Source organism: Lepisma saccharinum, chromosome 29 (genome assembly GCF_977018435.1).
Source record: "Lepisma saccharinum chromosome 29, izLepSacc3.1, whole genome shotgun sequence".
Classification (NCBI taxonomy): Eukaryota; Metazoa; Arthropoda; class Insecta; order Zygentoma; family Lepismatidae; genus Lepisma; species Lepisma saccharinum.
This window is the reverse complement of record NC_139257.1, coordinates 14,789,377-14,814,634: the sequence shown is the minus strand read 5'-3', so window position 1 is coordinate 14,814,634 and position 25,258 is coordinate 14,789,377. Positions and strand designations below refer to the sequence as shown.

Sequence of the window (25,258 nt, the reverse complement as noted above, 5' to 3'; positions counted from 1 at the left end):
ATGAAAACACCATACAACATTATGCTGTGATCCCCAGTATTGGGCTGGCGTTGTGAATCTAGCCACATAACCGGCTACCGACAGCTTAGCAACTTGGAGATAAATGCTGAGAGTAAACCATACATACCTAACCTAGTGACCTATTCATGTAATAGCAGAAATAAACAAAACTTAACAAGCCTAATTTATCCACGTTTATTTCTGTCGTTGTATGCACACGTGAGTAGTTTAGGCAGCTTATGTTTTGTGCTGTTAGCATATATATCCAAGCTGCTTAATTTTGCTGTTGCTACCCACTAGCCACAGTGTGTAAGACTCAAAAAATTGCATGACCGTGGCTGTGGTGCATTTCGTAACGATGTCACAGAATAAATTAGTTGATTCGTAACTTGTATTAGATAGAGGCTCTGAAGGTAACAACTTACATCGTATTCTACACCTCTTCACTACGCACAGGGAAGTGAGAAACAACATTTTTTAAAAAGAAGAGGACAAATTTTGTGCAAAATTTAGGGGGAGTCATATACCGTAAACGAAAACTATATAGCTATTTTTAACAGTGAAAACATGCAGGGAAGTACTTTGCGTCTCGCTACCAGACGTCGGTGATCTTAGCACCCGACGTCTCGACCATTCACTTTTGCACTACACACAACGCAGGCAACTTATTTCTCGCGATTGTAGTTTCACGAGGTGTGAGAAGTTCAGTGCTTCTTTAGGTCCATGTATTTTAATTAAACAAACAAAACGAAGGAGCGATTTTACAATACCGGGAATTTCTCAATTTTCTTTGAAATTCGGCATACTCACTAATTTTGGCCCCCTAATCACGAATCTGCACTTAAAATTTGGCGCTCACACTTGGAAATAGCAAAATAATCGAAATTAAGTGCTTATTTCTACACCCTCGATTTCGGATCTTTTTTTCTTTTCTTTTGTGAACATTATGTGATGCTAATTGTGAAGAACACAAATCTGGAGCGCGGAAAGAACTATTTACCAATGTATAGTTGACTGAAGTTCAGATCTTGCCGTTTGAAATTTTTGAGTCCAAATTTCCCACCGATTCCGGGCTCAACCTACCGCCCCCAACCACTACCGCGGCCCCGCCTCCGCTCCGGCTACCCGGCTTTTACTATAGAGTCCATTTTAAAGGCATGCTAGAAATTGGCCGGATTCACCTGCCCCCAATAAGCGCCAAATTTCAACTACACATTCATGGTTACCAGTAAGTAAGTACACCGAATTTCAAACAAATTGCAGATATTTCCGATATTCTAACTAACGTAACCTATCCTTACCGTCAATGATTCGCGGAACAAACATTTCATCCACACTATTGAAGACGCCATTTTCTCACATGCAAATGAACGCTCCATGCAATTGGTATAACTATTCGTACAACACTCTAGGAACCGCGCCATTGCCAAACTTACCTCTATTCGAAGCCGCATTCCACAACATCTTCTCCCTCCACACTGTCATCGTTATGATCGCCATTCTCCTCCGAGCTTGTTGGATTGTACAAAATTCCAGCAAGTTTAAAAAATTCCAAAGTCCGGTCCGTTCGTAATTCAAGGCAACTTTTCATACCCCAAATGAAAAAGTAGCAATCCGGCAACGCTGTAGACACAGCAACAAGTACGCAACGAATACCGAACCTCACTTGTCCACATCAAATATGGCTGGCTACCACAGTAGTGTATAGACAATGATACCGGTGTTAATTCCACATAATTTAGGAATTTCTATACGTGAGCGCCAAATTTTAACTGCAGATTCGTGATTAGGAGGCCCAAATTAGTAAGTATCCGAAATTTCAAACAAATTGGAGAAATTCCCTGTATTGTTAAATTATACCAAGACGAAATACTTCTTTAAACACTGGCTTGAAACTGCCTTGTTCCACTTCCACTTTTTCACAGACGTTACACAACACAACTTACCGCTCAATAACCAACATTATTCTTCATAAGATGTGCAGGTCCGCGTCGATGGCCGCCACGCATGCGTGATGACTGAATCCAACTTTTGAAAATATTTCTGAAATATTCATCTGAGATGTAAGAAAAATGAGACGTTCCAGAAACTAGACAATGAATCGATAACATTGCAATGTTTCAGAAACAAAACTGGGGCTTCGTGTGATGCTTTCTGTAACGTCAACGCGAAACCAGAATGTTAGAAACGTAAATGAAAGAGTGCAATATTTCTGAAATATGTCTGAAACTTGGTGTACTGTATTGTAAGTATTTCAGTATTCCCACGCTTTTCATTTTTAGTTTAATTAGCAGCATTATTAAAGTTGTTAACATATTGCATAGTAAGGTACATCGTGCTTAGGTAAAAATTGCAACTATTATACCAAAGCCTCCAACGAGCATCAACAAAATTTCATTCCTTAAAATAGGGTGACCAGACATACTCTTTTTAAGAGTATTATACTCTTTTAGAGGTTCATATACTCTATACTCTTTTCAATTTGCAAACATCCCTAAATATACTCTTTTCCTTGCTATTTAATTTCATTCATTATTTTATGCGTAAAAATGCCTTAAAATCCACAGAACGGAAACCGTCAAGATGTCAACAAACGGAAGTATTTACTCCTTAACTCAAGAATTTCCTATGAACAATTTCAAGAGTCATTTTCATATTCCATCAACAAGCAAGACATATTTCAAATTCATTCGAATTTAATGATAATGATTAGAGCTGAGCTGATACCACTTTGAACGGATACCGATGCCGATACTCATACCGATTCTCACCGATACCGAGACCGATACTTGAAAATTGCAATAATTAAAATTTGTTCAAAATATTGATCAATATTGGTGTGTAAATATTCTCCTCCAATTATATGCATCAACATACCAAGAAATTTGCTTTAGAATATTCAAGAATTGCATCACAATATTAAAATAGATATTATGTAGTCACAAAATATAGTTTTGCGTGCAAAATTAGTGTAAAATAAAAAGGAAGTTTTAATTTTGCATAATTTCCAGGATAATTAAACTGTTAAGAAGTCACGCGGGATTTTTGCGGACCCCGTGAAAGACCAAAATGCCGGAAAGTATCGGCTGGTATCGGTAGCTGAATTCTAACCAATTCTTTCCGATACCGATACATTGGCATCGGCTCAGCCCTAATAATGATATTTTTGAAACTTACCGTGCAATATCAAAAGCCGTTGAAAACAACTTGAAGATTGGGGGGAAAGAAAAGAATCAATGATGGGTAAGTGGAGGTCAGTGTGCAAAGATTTAGTACAGGCTGGGTCAAATTTAAACGTGATTGTGCCTCTTATAAAATTCTTATTTACTCTACCTGGTACAAATGTTGGTTGTGAAAGACTCTTCAGTGTTATTAAAACTTATTGGCGAGAGGAAAAAAGTACTCCTGGTGACAACACTCGAACAAGTAATGAAAGTGAAATCCAATGTAGACATGACCTGTGAAGAGTTTGGACTGGCAATAAAGTACGATTTAAACATACTCGAGAAAGCAAAATCATCCCAGAAGTATGAACGATGGTGCCATTGGTGAGTAAGTATTTGTAATTATCTGATTACCTTAGACCCATAAGTAATTTGAATCTGTAGAGTGTAGGCCTAGTTTATAGGGGCTATAATAGAAGCAATAACAAATAGCCACCCTTATTTTCGTTTTCTTTTTATGTTTTGTGCATGCACACCTTCAACCTATAGACTATACTCTTTTTGGTCAACAAATATCTGGTCACCCTACTTAAAACAAAACACCAACGAAGCAGCAGACAACATGTGCACCAGCATACAGTTGCATTCCCTTAAAGACACCTTAAGGCCTCCCAGATGGCGCAGGGGTAGCGTCGTCGCCTTGTAATCAAGAGGTCCCGGGTTCGATACCCGGTGGAGGCACATAGTGGTTCGTATTCCTCTTTAAACTGTAGTCCAGTCTCGATTAGCCTTACTGTGCATAAAGTGGACTTCAAAATCAATCAATTAAAGACACCTAAGAGAAAAAGAACCAAGATATTTATGCACAATTTATCTGGCAATGCGTATGTATCTACAGTAGTATTGGCCAAATTATTGGACTCATTGTAAAAAAAGAAGCACATTTCCTTGTTTTGAAAGTGTTCTAACTAAATATATTATATATTTGACGATTGTTATAACTTTTAATGGGATTAAACTGTCTGCTTCGATATAATCTAGATTACAAGCTTGTTTCCCACGATCCTCTCTTTTACTGTGTCCCAATAATATAGATGGCAGCACGATTCTTTGCATATTCGCAAATATGCCTGGAACAATAAGTACATTGTTTACCGCGTTATTTATGCTATGTTTTGGTTATAACAAAGGAAATAATATTAACTCTGGTTGTTGTAAGGGTCTTCTTTATTTGTATCTTCGGAGCAACGCGTAATCTCATAAACCACGTGGTTTCAAGTTTAGAAAAAAGAGTAAAATGGAATTGTACACAAACAATGATCAAAATGGGCTAGAAAAGAGCCACAGGTGAAGACCAAAGGTGGTCATACGAAGTACTGACGGTACTTGCAGTGTGTATATAATAACAATGCAAAGTATATCACAAAACATTAAATGTCAAATATCTGTGTTTCAATTTTTTCCAACTAATGAGTCCAATAATATGGCCAATTCTGCAGTAACCAGTGCTGTTCGTATTAAGAAGCGTGTGCAAGGGAGCTTTCAGACCGAAGTGAGAAGTGACAAGCTACCCTTTTCATTTGGAAACAAACTTACAGAAATATATACAACCTTTTTGTACGTTGTACCAAGTGACACGGTTACTCGGACTGGATGGTTTTTTCAATGGCGTGCATCGTGTCTAACAATGTAATCAAACCGGCCTTGTAGCAAACAACAATGTAGTGTAGGAGAAGAAAGCTTTCGAACACCGATTGTTCTTCAGTCTTTCAATAACGAATTGTTGCTTACTCCGAACGGAGAAGGCAAAGAATATTTACATTTTTTGGTTAATTATTATGTGATTCAACAAAGAAACAAATTAACTGTTGCAACAAAGCTCTTTTCCTCATACTACAGTTGAAAATATAAAGGTTGTAATACAAAAGTACAAAAGTAATAACATGTAATAACACGTAATAACATGTAATAACATGTTTTGTGACTATGCATAATAAAATCCGTATCATATGACAGAGCACCACAGGCTACCTCTCGCGGCTTGCCGGTCGACTGCTTGGGTCGACTGGTAGACCGCGGTCAACGCGTTGGCCACCCCTCCCTGCTGTAAACTCTTCTTTCCTCTCCCATTCGTGCAACATGTCCTACCCACCCAAGTCTTCTTGATTTCATCATTCTAATAATATCTGGACATGAATACAAATTATGTAGTTCTCAATTATGTAACCTTCTCCACTCACCTGTCTTATCACAATATTAAGGAATTTTAATAGATAATGGTCCTTGCGTCTCCTAGGCTACAGAGCCGTGGCGGAGTGGTTAGCACATCGCGCTAGAAAGCCAGGGTTCCCGGGTTCGAATCCTGGGCTGATGAGTGCCCATTCATCAGTTTCGTCACATCATCCCTCATCCTCATCTTTGCAAGTTAACGAAGTTAGTAAAATGAAGCAAATCAATCAATCAATCCTAGACCAGCATGAGATAGCTTAGTGGCAAATTCGCCCCTGCGCAGATTCTTGTCATGCCGCTTCTCCAGCACCTCCGCGCAAAATCCTCGTGTCAATTGTCGCTTGTCACTCTGGCCCGAAAGCTAACACAGAAAAAATACTAGTCGAGTCATATTTTGGCAGGACAGTCTACTGGGCAATTTCTATGGGTGCGGCCATAAAACGCCGTAAAGCTTGTCACCGTCTGTTCTCATTCACCTTTTTGCAGTCTCCTCGACCAGTGGGACCCTGGAACTCTGTACTGAAAGCCGTGAAGGACAAACCTTCGTGTGTGCAACTGGACTGGATATTCGAGCCGAATCCCCAGCCACAGGGAAGCGAAGATTGTCTCTACCTCAACGTCTACACCCCGAAAGTAAGTGTTCGAAGAAATTTATTTTCTTATCCAGGAAACCCAACGTAAGGTAACGGACCACAGCTCAAAGTGGACCATATTATAGAAAGCAACTCCATCTGGCGGCTGGGAAACAGCGAATCAGCGATCAGTTGAATTTTCTTCGACTGAAATCGGGCATTTTCGAGTCACAAGGTACCGAACGTTGTTCGCGGGACGAAACAAATGAACGTTGGATGCACCACATGTTGCCAAACGTACTGTAAAGCGCGACAGAGTCTTCTCGGGCAACGATATTGCCAGCACCAGAAATTAGCGGGGTGTTAATGGTACACCCAACGGCGAAAGAAACAGTAGGCGAATTGCCCACCTCCATTTTCATTCGGTCTGAATTACACAATGTAATCAACATGAATAAAGACGTCAATAAGCAGAGAACAATGCCTGCTTCGAACCAACATAGTTTCATTCCTTAAGCACAGGATGTAGAAAAAAGAAGTAATGAAAATAGCGGTGGACAATTTGCCTACCATTATCTTTGCCGTTGACTGTACAACTGCTCACGTAGTCCTACACGAGAGAGTTTCACACGCAAGCACGCACATTGACAACTGGCAAAAACAGAGGTACGCTTGGCAACGTTGCTTCGGGAGAGCGACGTGACCCCTTCAGCTTTTACTTCGCAAGTTGAAACCCATCGAGCCACACACCTCCTTAACGAATAGCAGACAGAAAGGGCCAGAAATAACCGTCAAGACCAGCCGCCAATTGTAGTTGCGTTCAGTATAGTGGTGACGTCAAGAGTAGACAACTGAGCACGATTGAGTCGAAACAAAGTTGTCACTTGGTTTTGGCCTACTCTACAGCATTGGATTTTCCATCGCAAGGGATAGCTTTAAGTATTGTGACAGCAGTTATGAAATAAAATTGTGATGTTTATCGTATATACACAAGATGAGATTTCGGAGAATACGTCGAAATCTTGCGCATACCTCACAGAGGAAAGGGGAAAGAAGTAGTCCCCCACCCCCAAGTACCAAATATTAGCAACAGGAGTGAAGTGTGCAGCAATCAGAGGGTGCGAATTTATTTTGATCTACCTTCAAACATCATCCTGGCTATTTAGTTAGTTAGTTAGTTAGTTCCCTCACAACTATATTGCGCTGCAGGTTAATCACACTATCGCTGCATTCTGCAACTCACCTTTTGCCTTCACCAGTTTGTCTAATGACTAGGGCTTGGAAGTTGAAGACCTATAAATTGCCAAAAAAAAAGACATATATATTTAAAAAAAAAAGGACCTAAAAACTGAAAAAAGGACGTATAAGTGTGATCCAAATTAATTAATAACTTCAGTTTTCACCTCCCCACCCACTCCCTCTGTGCGGCACCTTGAGATCTTTGCAGGCGCGTGCTGTCTGGTCGTATACACCGTGCTGAAAGCTTCAAAACAAGCTTACAGCGCGACCTTCCAGACAAGTTACTGTTAAAGGACCTTGTACTGTACCTGCTTCAGTCGTCCAAGAATGTTTTTCTCTCGTTTCAGGGAAGGTTCAAATATATTTATTTCTCTCTTTTTTTTATTTCTTTACTACAGAAAGGATGTTTAAGAGGAGATGAAGTGATGATGATTCGAATTGAGAATGGGCAGTAAAAACGTAGTCGAAAGAAGGTGAAGTTGCAAAAAAAAAAAAAAAAAAAGCAGTTAAGAACTAAAAAAAAGGCTAAAAAAAGACCAATAAGCCAAAAAACGCCGAAAAAGGTAAAAAAGGGCAAATAAAACCCACCTTTCTCTGGCCTACAATGACCCAAAATGAACACATATTATGTTGGGCCTCGTCTTCGGACACTAGGAAAAAAAAAAGGATTTTTCCTCAGCTTCCGAGCCCTAGTGATGAATATACTGCAACTCCGAACCACATTATATTTCAGTGCAAACTTTATGAAATATGCAGAGAACAATTTCTATAAGACTTGTACAAGAGTGAAAACCAAGTGGCACTAACACTGCCTTGTATCTTGACTCTCCTTCATCCTCGGTAATCAATACTCTTACAAAATATTTCACAATGTCAAAAATAATGTTAAAGTGTGTAATGAAATGATTTAGTTATTTATTATGAAAGTAATGTGTGTGTGTGTGTGTAAATATTATATGCATGCATGTATATATTATACTCCATGAGGCCTTAAAAAGATCGCTTCGCGGGCTTGCAGCAGTAGACAATATGGGGGGGGGGGGTGTCTGCGAGAACCAATTAGGTCCGCGAATGAGCGAGCCCAGTTGCCATAGCTAGCTCGCTTCACCCTTCTGGAAGGGTGAGTGACCTCTGCCTCTTGCTACCTCGACCTGTTTGTTCGGCAATAGTGTGCGAGTGTCGTCTACTGTTAACCCGCGAAACGCTCTTTCTAAGACCTCCTGCAGTATATAAATTTATAAATTGTTAACTGGTGTATGGATTATGTCAAAAACCAATAACTACTTTATATACATACATACATATATACATATACATATACATACATACATACATTTATTTATATATATATATATATATACACACATACACACACACATATACAGGGTGATTGGTAATTCGACCTATCCCTGGAAAGGGGTAATACTAGAGAACATTTGCAACAAATTTGACAATGTGCACCGGGGGTCGGAAATCAATGGGTTTCGAGTAGATTGAAGTTTGTAGATTTTCGTGACATACTCCGACTTGCGACCAAAAAACTACTAATTGTGAAAAAACTACTACATTCTGGGCACTTAATCGACAAGTGGCTAACAGCTGACGAATGAGTGACTACTGGGAAAAAAATCATGCCCAAAATTCCCATACCCACAGAAAGAAACAGTCATTGGTGCACACGTCATGAAGAAATTTGGAAATTATCGTTTAAATCGAAGAGGATTACTTAAAAAATTGGTAACTCACTTAGCGTAAAAATTACGGAAAAAACTCCTCGTTTCATAAGCTCTCCAAAAAGATACAAATGTTGTCAACTGGCACACAGGTTGGGGGAAAAATCTGAATAGAAAGCGCAGAAGGCGCGTTGTAGACCTCTTTGTAAAGTGAAAAGAAGTTGTCGGTTGTGAGAAATAAAGGAACGAAAATGAGTGAAATAATAATGTTATTTACCATTCACATGATTCCAGGTTGTCAGAATTAACTGTTACAAAAACTACAAATCCTGTTAAAATTGCCTCCCCCGGTTACGTATGCAAGCACGCAGCCTGCGGCGTATTTCAGACACAGTCACTCGACACTCTGTCTCTTATGTCTCAATTCTCTCTCTCAACTCTTCTTGGGAATCCACTGGTGTACTGTAGACTAACTCTTTCATGTGACCCCAAATGTAAAAGTCGCATGCTATTGAGGAGGGATATCCTGTCAGAAGGATAGATTTTTGTCGATTTTTACTAAATACCGATACTGAAGACCCCCATCATCTGACAAGAATTCTGTGGACGGACGAATCCAAATTCGACCGCGATGGTATTATGAATTTTCATAATGCGCATTTTTGGGCCCCTAAGGGTCATAACCCAAGAAAATCTAAATAAAATGCTCACCAGAGAAAATTCTCACTAAATGTGTGGATTGGAATCATCCCCAATCATGTGATCGGGCCATTCTTTCTGCCACAAAACCTAAACGGCATTACATACGAAAACTTCCTAAGGGAAGAATTGACGACGCTGCTGGATGATGTGCCGCTCGCCACAAGATGGGGTATGATTTACCAACATGATGGCTGCCCAGCCCACTATTTCCGGGGTGTCCGACAGTGGCTGGACGACAATTATCCCATGCAATGAATTGGTCGTGGCGTCCCGAAACCCTGGCCGGCGAGGAGTCCGGATTTGATGCCATGCGACTTTTTCATCTGGGGTCACATGAAAGAGTTAAGCCCCTATCACACGGAACTGAATTTCTAGTTGGAATGCCCTAGTTGGCGCTGAACTAACTTTCTAGGTAGCAATCATGGCCGCCTGGCTGACTGCTTGACTGGTTTGGAGGAATAGGACATGTTCTAATTGCTACTTGCTTTCCTCGACTGGATTCTGTGGAACAGCCGATCAGAGCAAAGTTTCGCCATGTGAAGATAATCTGTGAGTGGCAAAGGAGCGTTTTTGTCTGTGGTTTCCGAGTGTTACTCCAGCAATGTTTAACGTATACAGCATGAAAGGCGCGTTGAGTTACAACATCTATGCCGAGTGCACGGTGTTTACATTTGAAACAACTAAAATATTCTTCCATACGTGTACAGTAAACGTTGTAAAGTATGTATTTAAGCAGTGCTATTGTTTTGTACCTAATAAAGTTTTATACGAAACGTTGTTCCTCTCGGTTGAATAGTTATCGGATTTTAAAAATGTGAAGTGATACATTGTTTACTTCTCACGCGGCCGCCATTACAACTTCCCCATTATGGGAACAAAAGTCTATCGACAAGTACGCTGATAAGTATCGTGTGAGGCGAAAACTAGCAAATTGATAGCAAGTCCAACGCCAACTAGGGCATTACCTACTGGATAATTAGTTCCGTGTGATGCGGGCTTCAGTCTACAGTACACCAGTGGATTCCCAAGAAGAGTTGAGAGAGAGAATTGAGACATAAGAGACAGAGTGTCAACGCGAGTGACTGTGTCTGAAATACGCCGCAGGCTGCGTGCTTGCATACGTAACCGGGGGAGGCAATTTTAACAGGATTTGTAGTTTTTGTAACAGTTAATTCTGACAACCTGGAATCATGTGAATGGTAAATAACATTATTATTTCACTCATTTTCGTTCCTTTATTTCTCACAACCGACAACTTCTTTTCACTTTACAAAGAGGTCTACAACGCGCCTTCTGCGCTTTCTATTCAGATTTTTCCCCCAATCTGTGTGCCAGTTGACAACATTTGTATCTTTTTGGAGAGCTTATGAAACGAGGAAGTTTTTTCCGTAATTTTTACGCTAAGTGAGTTACCAATTTTTTAAGTAATCCTCTTCGATTTAAACGATAATTTCCAAATTTCTTCATGACGTGTGCACCAATGACTGTTTCTTTCTGTGGGTATGGGAATTTTGGGCATGATTTTTTTTCCCAGTAGTCACTCATTCGTCAGCTGTTAGCCACTTGTCGATTAAGTGCCCAGAATGTAGAAGTTTTTTCACAATTAGTAGTTTTTTGGTCGCAAGTCGGAATATGTCACGAAAATCTACAAACTTCAATAACTCGAAACCCATTGATTTCCGACCCCCGGTGCACATTGTCAAATTTGTTGCAAATGTTCTCTAGTATTACCCCTTTCCAGGGATAGGTCGAATTACCAATCACCCTGTAAATATATATTAGCAGCCACCGTATTGAATCCATTACTTTAAAGGTTTCCCTTAAACGAGATTATTTTTAATTTTTTTTTTTTCTATTGCTTGACGAAACATAATTGCATAGAAACAGTCTCTATCTTACAGTGCAGATACAATGAAATGAGCCAAACAGAGATAATGGTCGACAAGGGTCAATATAATTTTGGAAAGTTTGTTTTCAATCCGTTTCAAGTCTACTGATATGCTAATCGGTACCGGGCATACAGTTAGATGATATCAGAACGACTGAAATGTGTTCTCTCCGAGGACAGACCGTTAGAAGTGTAGATACCATGACAATTTGCGTATTTTCATTGTCGTTCTACATACTAGATTGTCATAAATAAAGTTTTCCCTCTAGAGCCCATTCGAAGGATTGGTTTACGGTAAAACTAGGTATAGAGGCTATAGAGACTACGTGGAAGCAAATTCTGACGAGAATGATAGTTCAAGTTTTCACCACTTGGTGGAAATGTGGCGCTGAAATCTGGGGCATGGTGAACAACAATGTGGGAAACGCTTCGGGCGACCTATCGACATGCTGTCTTACACCTCAAAAGGGGCCGGCACCCCGTGGCGGAATGGTTAGCACATCGCGCTACAATGCTATGTATGTAAGCTAGTCCCGGTTTCAAATCCCGGCGTGGGCATGGATGTTTGTGAATGTCCATTCATCAATTTCATCACATCATCCCCATCTTCCCAAATTAGCCAAAAGTGGCACAAGAAGCGAAGTTAAATAAAGCAAATCAATAACAAAACGCCTCAAAAGAGTCGTGCACCTTGACGGCGCGCATATTGAACACAGCTCTACTGAAATAAACTAAAAATAAAGTTTTGTATATTCGGCTTATTGTTGTTGTTGTTATTTTAGCGATACATTTCTACCTGGTGGTGAAAATTTGAACTAAAGGGTGTCTCAGAAATATTTTCGTTTTTAAAACTATTAAAATAAATACTTAATTTTTTATATAGAGATAAAATTTATTACCAAAAGAAAGCTTAAACATTAAATTTATATTTCTGAAAAAGGGTAATGGACAAATTGTGGTCGTTCATGTTTGCACATTCAATTATTCTTAAACTAAAGTTTTCGATCACTCGCCGAAGCATTGCACGAGGAATAGCATTGATTTCATCTGTAATTATTTGCTTCAATTCTCTCAATTTTTTGGCAATGGTGTGTATACCTTACTCTTAAGGTAACCCCATAAGAAAAAAATCTGCTGGTGGAAAATCGGGACTTCTCGGTGGCCAGTTAATGTACCCTCTGCGACTGATGACACTTGCTGGGAATAAGGGATGAAGAGCATTCAGTGAATGCTGGAAATTGCAGGAGTTAAAAAAAGTCCTAATCATTTGGCAGTAGCGCTCAGAAGTTACAGTTTGAGCATTACCATGATCATCTTCAAACAAATAAGGGCAAATGATTCCTTGGCTTGACAGGGCAGCCCAGACGACAACTTTAGGTCAATGTGCTTCCAATATTTAATTACATTTGCGCTTGGGACGTCTCTCATTCCTGCCAGGTTATAATGATGCCGGTACAAACGACGCACAACCACATAAGAATCATTATTTTTATAAAACGCACGAACACAAAAAGCACGTTGCTGCCCCGTAAAGAGCTCCATGACAACTAGATATTAACAATGTTGCCAAGCGTTTGCGATCTAATTTCTCCGTAATGTGCGAATTGTCCCAGAGGGGGATTCAAAAACGAAAATATTTCTGAAACACCCCTTATTTTGATTCACTTCTGTTTTGTATTGTGTCTTACCCGTCATATCTTTGATCTAATATGGTGTACAATAAACGACTATGATGAAGATAAATGTGAATAAGACGAAAGCCCTTTCAACAGCAATCTTCATGTCTAGAAAAGGTCATACGAAATGTAAGAAACCGACCCGCAGAACATTTTTCAATTCAATGAACCAGTGCCTTGCCTATATGCAGATGACATAGCTGTTTTGGGGAGAAGTCAAAGCTCTGTTGAGGAGGTTATGTTGGCAAATGAAGAAGCAGCTAACGAAGTCGGATTAGAAGGGAATGTAATAAAAACAAAATACATGAGACTGACAAGTAACCTTACTCGGGTCATAGAGCTAAAGATTGGTGAACAAACTCATGAAGAGGTGGAAACCTTCAAATATCTGGGATCATTAATGACTCAACAAAATAACATACAACTTGATATCCAAGATAAAATTTCAGCAGGCAACAAATGTTTTCATGCCTTTGTGGATATATTTCGGAAGAGACTATTATCGAGGGCTTTAGAACAGACTATATAAGACACTGATCCGACCAACAATACTGTATGGAAGTGAAACCTCGGTACTCACGGAGAGAACGTCCTTATTTTTGAAGACCTGGGAAAGGAAAATACTACGAAAAATATATGAATCAAGATATGATGGTGAAGGATGGAGAATACTTTATAATCATGAATTGAAGGAATTATATGAATCTCCTTATATAATAGCTGAAACAAAGGCAAGGAGATTGAGCTTGGCAGGACATCTTATTAGAATGAATGATGAGAGAGTATAGTAAAGAAAGTATTATCCGTAAAACCTGAAGGCAGACGAAGAAGAGGGCGACCCAGGATACGATGGATAGATGATGTGGAGAGAGACATCAGAACACTGGGAATAAGAAGGTGGAGACGAAAGGCGCAAGATAGACAAGAATGGACCGGTATTGTTGAGAAGGCTAAGGTTAAGCTACAAAGGCCTTAATGCCAAAGGAAGAAGAAGACGAAAGCATTGGTGATCGGAAGAAAACCGAGAGAAGCAAAAGTGAGCGACAGAGGTGAGAGAATCGAAGATGTAGAAGAATATATTGGATGCATCATAAGCAATGATATGAAATGCAGTCAAAAAATAAAAGTGAGAGTAGCAATGGCGAAGGAAGCCTTGAATAGAATGAAAAATATTTTCTGTGGATCTATGGACAAAGAACTGAGAAAAATACTAATGTGAGTGTAGCTTTGTATGGTGCGGAAACATAGACAATGAGAACAAGTGAGAAAAAGCGACTGGAAGCTCTATAAATGTTGCTATGGAGACGAATGGAACGGGTGAAATCGACAGAAGAGTTGAGAAATGAAACAGTGCTGGAAAGGTTTTTCTTTTGATTGAGTTGGTGTTTTAAGTTCACTGTATGCACAGTAAGGCTAATCGGGACGACCTACAGTTTAAAGTGGGACCCGAACCACCATATGCCTCCACCGGGTATCAAACCCGGGACCCCTTGATTACAAGACGATGACGCTACCACTGCGCCATCTGGGAGGCCCTAGTACTAGAAAGGGTTGGGGGAAAGAGATCAATGCTGGAGATAATCATGAAGAGAAAAAGAAACTGGTTGGGCCACTAGATGAGAAGAAACTGTATCCTAAGGGATGCTATCAAGATCGAACAGCATGGAGGTTGCTGTTGCTGGGCAGAATACAATTAATGAATGAATGAAAGCTGTATATACGTATACAAGGTCAATAAAGTAATGAGACTGTTTCAACCTACCTCTGTATGTATGTTCAAACTACAAATCAGTTCCCCCAGGAGGCCACACACCTCCGGAAACGTTGCTCCCATTCTTCACAGCGGCGCTGGAAGTCGGTAACTGGAATCGCCATTAGTTGATAGTTTACAGCTATATCAACGTTGTCCACTGTCCCATAATGCTGCCGTTTGAGGCGAATCCTCAATTTGGGAACAGGGGCCAAATCAGGGTAATAGGGATGCTGAGGAATCACAGAATGCGCTTTTCAGCCAAAATTCATTCACGAGATTGCAGTCTGACAAGGTGCATTGTCGGCAATGCCCAATTCCTGTGGTATGGTTCAAATTTAACTCATCACCTATCATTAGTTCATTAAGTCAATGGTCAAACAACAAAAGAGCTCGAGCTCTTTCCATATTGTCGTCTGTTTTCTAAGTTGAAAGTCCTCCAGCGTGGGGTTCATCTTTAACAGATTAACGCCCCTCCCCCCGAAAGTGCCACTTGAACACTTCTGGCCTTCACAAATCACGCTCCCTATAGGCCTGTTTCTTTTTTCACCTGCCCTTCGGGGCTGAAAACCTACCAGGATCTGGGTCCATAAGAGATCCTTAATACTCGATCGAACAGTAATTGGATTTTCAGTATTCAAAATAGGACAACATAATTCACTCCAACAATACATTTATTCATTCATATAATTTGCTTACATACATTGTCTGGGTTCAACATTTACTGCAGATCCAAATTTACATGAGTACACGTTTAGTGAGAGCGCTGACATGAAGACAGAAGTTATTTTTCTTGATGAATGTGGTAATTTAAAAATTCAGCTAAATCAAATTTCTTTTGTTGAATGATCAAGTAATCAATTCACAACCTATCTACCGTTATGCTCACAAAATAAAGATGAAAAAAATAATTTTAATACTTAACTGAAAACTTAGGCTTGAAAACAAGGCGACTCTCTATCTCTCACAGTTGCCGATAGTCAAGGGCCACTTTCTTCCTGCACGTTCACCTCACCTCGTCCACTAATCAGCGCCCTTTTGTGACGTAACTTGATCCGTATTGTCAGATGGCGTACAGCCACTCTCATTTCTTTATTGACATACCTTGTTTTCCTGAAACATGATTGTCGTGCCATGCCGTTTATTCAAATCACGATGCATTTCATTCCAGCTCCCTCAAAACGATGTTCGTTTTCTGGACGTGTTCTTCTACATCCACGGAGGAAGCTGGTCCGTTGGATCTGGCTCAAGTACTTCCTATGGACCGCAGTACTTCCTGGACAGAGACGTCGTCCTCGTAACCATTCAGTACAGACTTGGGGCCCTAGGTTGGTGAATTTTGGTAGTCATTCAGAGAACAACTGCATTAGATTCTAAAAGAAATTGACAATGAAATAGGTTCTAAAGTTTCTTGCTGAGATGAACAACATGAAGTAATACAATGTCCGGCTTAAAAGTTGTTACGTTCGTTTACATAGTTGTAACCCTTTGCTCTTTCTCTCTACAGGAAGGACTCTTCAGACCTACGCAAGTCATCTCTTGATCAAGGAATCACGAACACTGATAAATAGTTTAAATGTTTATTGGAATAGGTTAATACAGTCACTTTGGTTTGGGTGAGAAGTAGGGAGTAAACTTCAAGTTATACGACGAAGTTTCGAAGGATTCTGAATAGCATATTAATGAATTTTGGAAGTATGTCTTAAAACCTGTTCCACACAGGCGGTCTCCTTCCTATTACACACAGGAAGTTCAAAAACTCACTATCCTTCTCTACCCGCTGTTGGTTACATAATTTTCATATCATAATAAAGATACATTTATTTAAGTTTTTTATACATACGTTTAGTAAACGTAATACATTTTAAAAGTTGAATTATTATACATTTATTCATTTTATCTTGCTTCTCAGAAAAATGAATTGTAATTTACAAATTGCAACTCAAACTCAACAAAGTTTTATTGGACGTACAGCTTTACAGGAGGCTGTATATGCCTAGCATACATTATAAGTACGTAATATACATTTTTAATATACATTTTACACACAAAGTTCAAAAACGCTCTTAAATAAAATTTAATATAACTACATTAACTCATTCAGTAACAGAAATATATTATAATTTTATATCAGCTTTTCTCAAAAAAGCAAGTATAACATATCCAATTCTAACATCTGGTGCATACAACATTGAAATTATATTAATGGGAAAAGGAACATTAATTTTGAATAATGTTTTGTATAAAGACTTTCTTTCTCTGAGTAAATTGGGCATTCCAAAATAATATGATGAGCATCACCTCTTACCACAGTCATAATTCGGAGATTTTTAAATGTGTATTTTAAATAAATGATGATATGTTCTCGCGTGACCACTTCTTAGTCTATTTATTAAAACAATTGCATTTCTTGAACCTTTACAATTATAAAACCAATGTTTTTTCCTAGTGTAATTAACATAAGAACGATAACTTTCACCATCACTTTCTAATGAATTATTACACCATCCGTTCCATTTTTCAAAAAAAATCTTCTTAACCCTCGGCAAAATATCTGTATAATGTAATGGTAACTGTATTGTTTTATTCAGTTATCAGCTAATTGCATCAGATTACATTCAGGTTAGTCGCTTCCGTACTTTAAGCGCTGATTCGCGGAACAATAAATACGTAATATAACACCGCTACATTTCTCAACTTTTTATTTAAAATTAATCCGTAACAAAGTACAGTGCCTTTCACCGTCAAGTCGTCCGTGGAGCGGCGGCTAGAGCGCCGGGATAGAGAGCACATCTACCGGCATTTAGATCCACCCTTACGCTAACCTTGTCACAGGATGCGTCAGTGCTTCAGTATTCAGATAACTGGTTGCCAGTTTGCACATGTTTGTGAAGTGTTAAGTTGTCAACAATTGTTTTGTTTTAGTTTACGTATTACTGGTGCTTCTCTACAGTGCAATTTAAAACAACGAATTTCTATGTAGGACTCTTACGTCATTACGAATTCTTGTAGGGAAGTTAGAAGGCGTTTTGTATAGAATTTCAAGATGTTCTTGTTCCACATACAGACAGTATTCGAAAACTTATGAACACATTTAGGGAAACAGAGTCTGTTCTTGATAAGAAGCGAAGGATAAAACCGGCTTGTGCTACCTGAGGAGTAACAAGACGACGTTGAAGCATGATTGGAATGTACTCCTAAAAATCGCTCCGGCGCTTTGCACAAGAACCAGACATTTTCATGGCGTCTGCGTAGCGAGCTACCAAGCTTTTAAACCTAAAGTCATACATTAGAAGAATTGAAAGAAAATATCAGGAGAGAAATTGAAGCAATTTCAGAATTGGAACTGATACGTGTTAGTAAAAATGTCCTTTAAAAGATGCCGTACACCTATGTGTGGAAGCAGGAGGACAACATTTGCAACAGCTCTTGTACCAAGGTAGCGTTCATTTTAATTCTAAATGTTAATGTAATTGTACGAGCTTCTTTCATTACATAGCTTGAGGTTCTAGTTACGTGGATGTTGCATCCAGTTTGCCAGCAGACGCGCTCTCACTACCCGGCACGCTAGCCAGGCTTGACAGTGAAAAGCACTGTATTATAAAATAATAACTTGTAAGTTTATTGAGATATTTCCGTACAGTTTTCTTCTACCTGTGGAGTAACTCAAAACGTTATCTTTACATACCTAACTTATCTCGATATGTACACCATTAGTAGCACGACAGATGTCCAACCTGTATATTCAAGCTCCGCCCATGTGTTGTAGTACAGCGTTACTGGCGTCACATTGCGGATTGCACCACAATCGTGACGTCGTATATCAGGAAAAGTCACCATTTCGCCTTTGGTACACTTGAGACTTTGCAAAACCCAACAGAAAAAGTCAAGCGGAGTAATGTCCGCAGTAATCTTCCTGATCTACGAAATTGCCGACTTACGAGACACTAATGAACCAAGTGAAACTGTGGTCACTCTCGTCCTATAATAATAAAAGTAACAAGTGCCGTAACAGCCTGTGATGGCCAGTGCGTAACAACTGTGGTGAGAGATCATCGAACCAGTTACGGGGTGACGTGTGGCCATCACGACGAATCCCCAGTCGTTGTTGTACATTTCCATGACCGGGTTAAATAACTTATTCCAATTTCCTCACGATGGTGGGTCTCCACCAGTCCCATACACAGACCGAAAAGCTCAGGAGGAAAGTTGTTACGCTTCCCTCAGGAGGGTCGAACCTGTGCGCGTCCCGTACCCCAAAGCTTCTTCCTTAGACCACACAGCCACGGGGAGGGACCACTGGCTTCCTATAGCCTGCCTTTATGCTGTGATATCAGATTCGGAGGCTTGTTACTAACTCCTTTTTCCCTTCGTGGCCCTCTATACGAGGGTCACTATTTATATTTTGAGCCTAACAATGAAAAAACAGGAATTTCGCATTGAAAACTGCTTTATTGTTTTTCGAAGTATTCTCCTTTATGGTCAATACACTTTTGCATTCGTTCGAACCATTTGTCAAAGCAGTTTTTACAATCTTCTTGAGACACCTCCATAATATGGTTTTTGAACGCATCAACGGCGTCTTCCATCGACGAAAATCGTTGTCAAGCAAATTTATTCTTGACATTCGGGAACAAGAAGAAGTCATTGGGTGCCAAATCAGGATGTACAGCGGATGACCCATCAATTCGATTTTTTGACTGTTCATAAAGTCGGTTGTTATACGAGATGTGTGACAGCTGGCATTGTCTTGATGAAGAATGATCCGACGGCGTTTGTTTGTTTTCCGTATTTGACCGAAGACCTCTGGCAAACAAATTGTTGTGTACCATTCAGAGTTGACCGTTCTACGTTCCTCTAAAGGCACAGTTGCCACATGACCAGTTTTCCCGAAAAAACAGGCGACCATTTGTTTCGATGTGCTTCGAGCGCGAACAACTTTTGTTGGATTGGGTTCATCTTGAAACACCCATACAGTCGACTGCTGTTTACGTTCCGGCTCATACGCATATATCCATGATTCGTCACCTGTTACAATCTTATATACGTCTTTTGAAGCACCACGATTGTATTTATTGAGCATTTGTTTGCACCAATTGACGCGAGCGTCTTTTTGAGTTTTTGTCAAATTGTGTGGGATCCAACGAGAACATACCTTTCTCACAGCTAAATGATCATGTAATATTTTATATATGCTGGTGGAACTAATGCCTATGGTTTCCTCAATCTCACAGTATGTCACATGACGATCTTGCAGTATTAGGTTTTGCACAGCATCAATGTTTTCTTGAACAACAACTGATTTTGGACGACCTTCGCGAATCTCGTCGGTGAGCGAATGGCGGCCACGATTAAATTCGTTATACCAGCGTTTCACAGTGGCAAAGGATGGGGCTTCATCGCCAAATGTGGAATTAAGTTGATCGATGCACTCTTGTCTTGATAATCCACGTCGAAAATCGTAAAAAATCATCGCACGAAAATGTTCACGAGTTAATTCCATTTTATTGTTGTCGCGCAATCTCCAAGGCAACATAAACAACACAAATGAAGATATTGACAAAACATTTGAAGTACGTTATGGTCAATAATGCCAGACGATTCCCTGCAAACCTCAAATCGCGCCTAACTTCAATCAGTGTTGCAAGGCTCAAAATATAAATAGTGACCCTCGTATATCTTCAAGTTTTGTCATACAATTGTGGAACAAACACATACATAATATTACGTACAGGTTGAGGCAGTCAAACGGGAAGATTTAAAAAATTGACAAAAATAGAGAGAGCAAATATTATTTATTTTTTTGAACATGAATGTACTGTACATGACTGGAAATTACTAGTGTACTTCAAAAATGTTCAGTTTTTTAATATGGTGTCAGTAAGATGACGTCCTTGGTGTTGCACACATTGTCGGAGTCTCAGAGTAAATCTGCCCATGACGTTGCGTAGCATCTCCAACGGAATGTTGTATATATGGTTGGTTGATTGATTGATTGATTTAGTTTATTTTACTTCGCATTTTGTGCCTCTTGGCTAATTTGCGAAGATGGGGATGAGTGATGAAATGATGAAATTGATGAATGGACATTCACAAACAACCAAGCCCGACCGGGATTCGAACCCGGGACCCTTGGCGTCGCAGCGCGATGTGCTAACCACTCGGACACAGGGTCGGGCGTATATATGGTTGAGTGGAACAGGCTATTGATTGATTGGATGAGTGATGATATGATGAAATTGATGAAGGGACACTCACAAAGATCACCCACGTCCAGACCGGGATACTAACCCGGGACCCTAGCGTCGTAACGCCTGTGTTAATCACTTCACCAGGGAGGTTGGCTGAAAGAAGCGAATCTGCTAGGGTCTATGTAATAATAATAATAATAATAATAATAATAATAATAATAATAATAATAATAATAATAATATCCTCGAGTGTTTTCGCCATTCTTGTAGTCTTTGTTTAAACGTGTCTCATATGTTACCAATATATTCCCGACGTCTCTCTCTGTGGGCTATTTATCACATGAACAATTCCTTCTTTCAGGTTTCCTGAGCACCGAAGACCGAGCTTCTCCAGGTAACTACGGGATGAAGGACCAGGTGGCAGCACTGCGGTGGGTGAGGGACAACATCGAGGCCTTCGGAGGGAACCCCGGAAGGGTCACCATCTTCGGGGGAAGCGCCGGGGGAGCCAGCGTCCACCTGCACCTCCTCTCGCCGCTCTCAAACGGTGAGTCTGCCTGATCCTAATCTGTAGTGTTCGATGCGTGTATTTCTAGAAACTAGGTACAGTGTTGCCACATGAAGGGAAATTTCTCTTTTTGCAGGGAAATTCGGACCGAAATTTTAGCCAAAAGGGGAAAGGGAAATTCGATGAAGAATACCACAATTGCAGGGAAATTTTAAGGTCCTCTGGCTACATTATTACAGTTTATGTTAATTTTGAATTTGAATTTCGTATACACATTTCTATGTTATTTATTTATTTTGCTATTCCTACTTGTTTCTGCTCCTTTAAGTTTATTGTACGTTACTTTTATGCATCTTTGGATAAATAGTAACGATGAGGATGAACGATTAAATGGATTCCTGACAGGATTCAAACCTGGGACATCTGGTCAGGAAGTGATGAAACTGAAATGTGAATTTTTTGTCAAACGAATAACGAATTCAACGGAATACTTAATTACGTACTACTACTGTTTCCACCACCATCACTAATAATGCTGCTACTACCATTACTACTAATTATAATTATTATATAATTTGCTTAGGTGAAGGGAAAGATTGGTCCAAAAGGGAAATTTTGCCCCTTGGAAAGGGAAATTGTACCCTCATATTGTGGCAACACTGACTAGGTATCACATCAAAACAAAGATTAGCCGACTTCCTCACGCACATCCTTTACTATCGTTAATCCTAAGCCCCAAGTCAAACTTTCCGAAATCACAGAACCCCCCAAAATGGTAAAACAGGTTGAGACTGGACCAGAACTCGAATCCGCACCTTTGAGAAACCATGGCTGGTTTCATGCTGATTGTATACATAAGGAAATGCTTGTAGACGGTTTGGCATTGATTTCAGAAAAGTGAACGTGCCCTCCGTGGCAGAGTACTTCGAACCTTGGCTATGGCAGAGATGCTTCATCCTGATTGGCCCATCATTATTTACATCAGTAATCCAATTAATATAAGAGATAGAAAAGTGACGTATAATAACCTAAACAGACGTATGGACAGAAAAGTGTGACAGATTGTAGTTGGTATTACATGTGGTTGGGAAGAGGAGATAAGAGAAGATTTAATTACTCTTTTACCACCCTGTAGTATAATTAGAACCCAGAAAGTATTGATTGATTTCTTTCTTTTGTTGTACTTAGCTTTTCTGTCCTTTTGGCTATTCGCGAAGATGAAAGGAGACGAGATGGATGAGGGATTATCCTAGCTGCAGATACAGGTTCAAGAGAATCGTTAGGCTGCAAAGCGCAGTCCAGGTTTGGGAGACTGGAATACTTTTGAACACTCTACACATTTTATTGATTTATTTCATAGTCAAAATTGTTTTAACACTTTTTAATAGAAACTAAAAAAAGCAGCCTTCTAGTAAATATGAACATTTTTGCACACAAAACGTTATTTTGCAAGTTACAAGAAAACATCGCTAATATGTTCAAATCTGATGCATGCATGCGAAATTTGCAGAGTCTTAAGAAGACCTTGCTAGAAGGTTGAAACGTTACGTTTAGTTTATGTTTTTAATAAAAATAAATTATTGCCTTGGCCAGCATATTTAGTTTTTCATAATCATGGAAACAAGGCTTAATGGTGTTATAACTGAATTCTTGTTGTAATTCCTTATTGAAACTTCATGTAGGCTTCTTGGTCATGCTCATTCACTGCCCTATAAGCCTCCCCGATAGCGTCGTCGCCTTGTAATCAAGGGATCCCGGGTTTAATACTCGGTGGAGACACATAGTGGTTCGGATCCCACTTTATACTGTAGGTCCAGTCCCGAATAGCCATATTGTACATAAAGTGGACTTAAAACACCAACTCAATCAATCAATCACTGCTCTATAAATAACGGAATAACCACAAATCAATACATGAAATGTCTCTCAAATTTAGGCTTGGTTTTCAAGATAATTCCTAGACTTTTATAAAACGAGACAAATAGTGGGTTTTTAATAATATCGACGGGACTACCGGGACAGTCCCGGTCAAAACGGAACGTATGGTCACCTTACTCATGCATTTTTTCAGGTTTGTTTCACCGAGCTATCATGCAAAGCGGGACGGCGCTTACTTCCTGGGCACCTCAGACATGGCCGAACCGAGAGTACGCCATGACACAAGGAGCACTGGTTGGCTGCCACACCAACAACTCTTTCGCATTGGTCGAGTGCCTACGGACAAAGGACGCGGAAGATATCGTTGCTTCATACTCACGGTTACAAGTGAGTATGCCCGATGATCATGGACACAAAGGGGGGGGGGTGGGCACTTGCTCCCCCTGAGATTTCTGGAAAGAGTTAATGTAGAAATTGTAGAGATATTCTATAACAAAAAGTATCGTTTTCTGTCACTTACAGGCCGCAAGTTACAACAACTAATCTTATTTGAAGTAATGTTAAATTTAAGCTTACAGTCTATTTTACACTTACTATAATTATCTAACTATAAAAAACACCTTCTTGTCCTACATGAATTAATGTTAAGTATACAATTATGCAAATTCTATATAGATACACAGAATATGGAAATTACAAATGTATGGAATTTAAAGAAAACAATTGTTTGATTGATTTGCTTTATTTTACTTCGCTTCTTGTGCGACTATTGGCTGATTTGCGAAGATGGGGATGAATGATGATCAGGGAACGGAACTTTATGTGCTAAAAAAAAATCAGAAACATTTATTTTTGTATGTGTCATCAATGTTGAAAATATGTGATAAAAGCAGGAAAATATGTGACAAAAATAGAAAATATTTGGTAACAAAAACAAAATATTACATGCATTTGAAACATCTGAAATCAGTTACTAAATGCTTAACTCTTAGCAAGCTGTTTTTTGGAAGAGTTACACTGGATCACCTTAGTTTTTTCCAAATTCTCTATTGTAAATCTGTGACGATTATCTCTATAAAGCATCTTATATTGTGAGAAAGATCGCTCCACGTCACAAGAAACAATTCTTGCATATTTGAAGTACGAAATGTCACTAACGCTGAAGTTTTCCAAAGCTTCATCTATTTCCCCTTCCAAAACACGTGCAATGTGGCACAAAGTTTGAAAACCTTGGTTTTCCCCAAAAATGTATGTACATTTAGACAATAGCACTTGTGCGTTAGATCCAGTGTGGTTAATATTTTCCCCCAATAGGATCGTAGGCGAGGCGCCAGAGTCTACCAGCGAGAATGTTCAAAGACAAAACAAACGTAGCACCCTCGATATCAAAGAGGTGCTGAGAATAAACATTTTTCTTCGAAGAAGCTGAAGTCAATGAGCAATTTTATGTATTTAAAATGAAAATTCGCAAAATATGTATTTACATACGGAAAACTGGAAAATATGTGTTTTTATGTAAAATAAAATTTGCTGCGTTGACATATAAGGCTATGATCAGAATTTTGGCAAAAACGAGGGTCTCTACCTTATCGCAGCAAAACATTTATTTACCTAAATTTCCGTTCCCTAGTGATGATATGGTGAAATTTATGAATGGACACTCACAAACACCCATGCACAGGTCAGGATTCGAACCCGGGACCCCTGACATCGTAGCGCGATGTGATAACCACTCCGCGACGGGAGCCAGCTAAGAAACATAACTGTTAATAGTAATAGTAATGTAAT

General features: G+C 39.5%; 1 protein-coding gene across 1 annotated transcript in view; it reads left to right on the top strand.

Annotated features, from left to right (window-relative positions):
* Positions 1-25,258, top strand: part of LOC145981400 (juvenile hormone esterase-like) — an 87,362-nt gene that overhangs the window by 5,636 nt on the left and 56,468 nt on the right. Inside the window, exons 2-5 of the mRNA XM_083114638.1 lie at positions 5,880-6,026; positions 16,065-16,221; positions 21,446-21,631; positions 23,664-23,857. Coding sequence (XP_082970764.1) covers positions 5,880-6,026; positions 16,065-16,221; positions 21,446-21,631; positions 23,664-23,857 — 684 coding nt within the window. The remainder of the gene's footprint in view (positions 1-5,879; positions 6,027-16,064; positions 16,222-21,445; positions 21,632-23,663; positions 23,858-25,258) is intronic.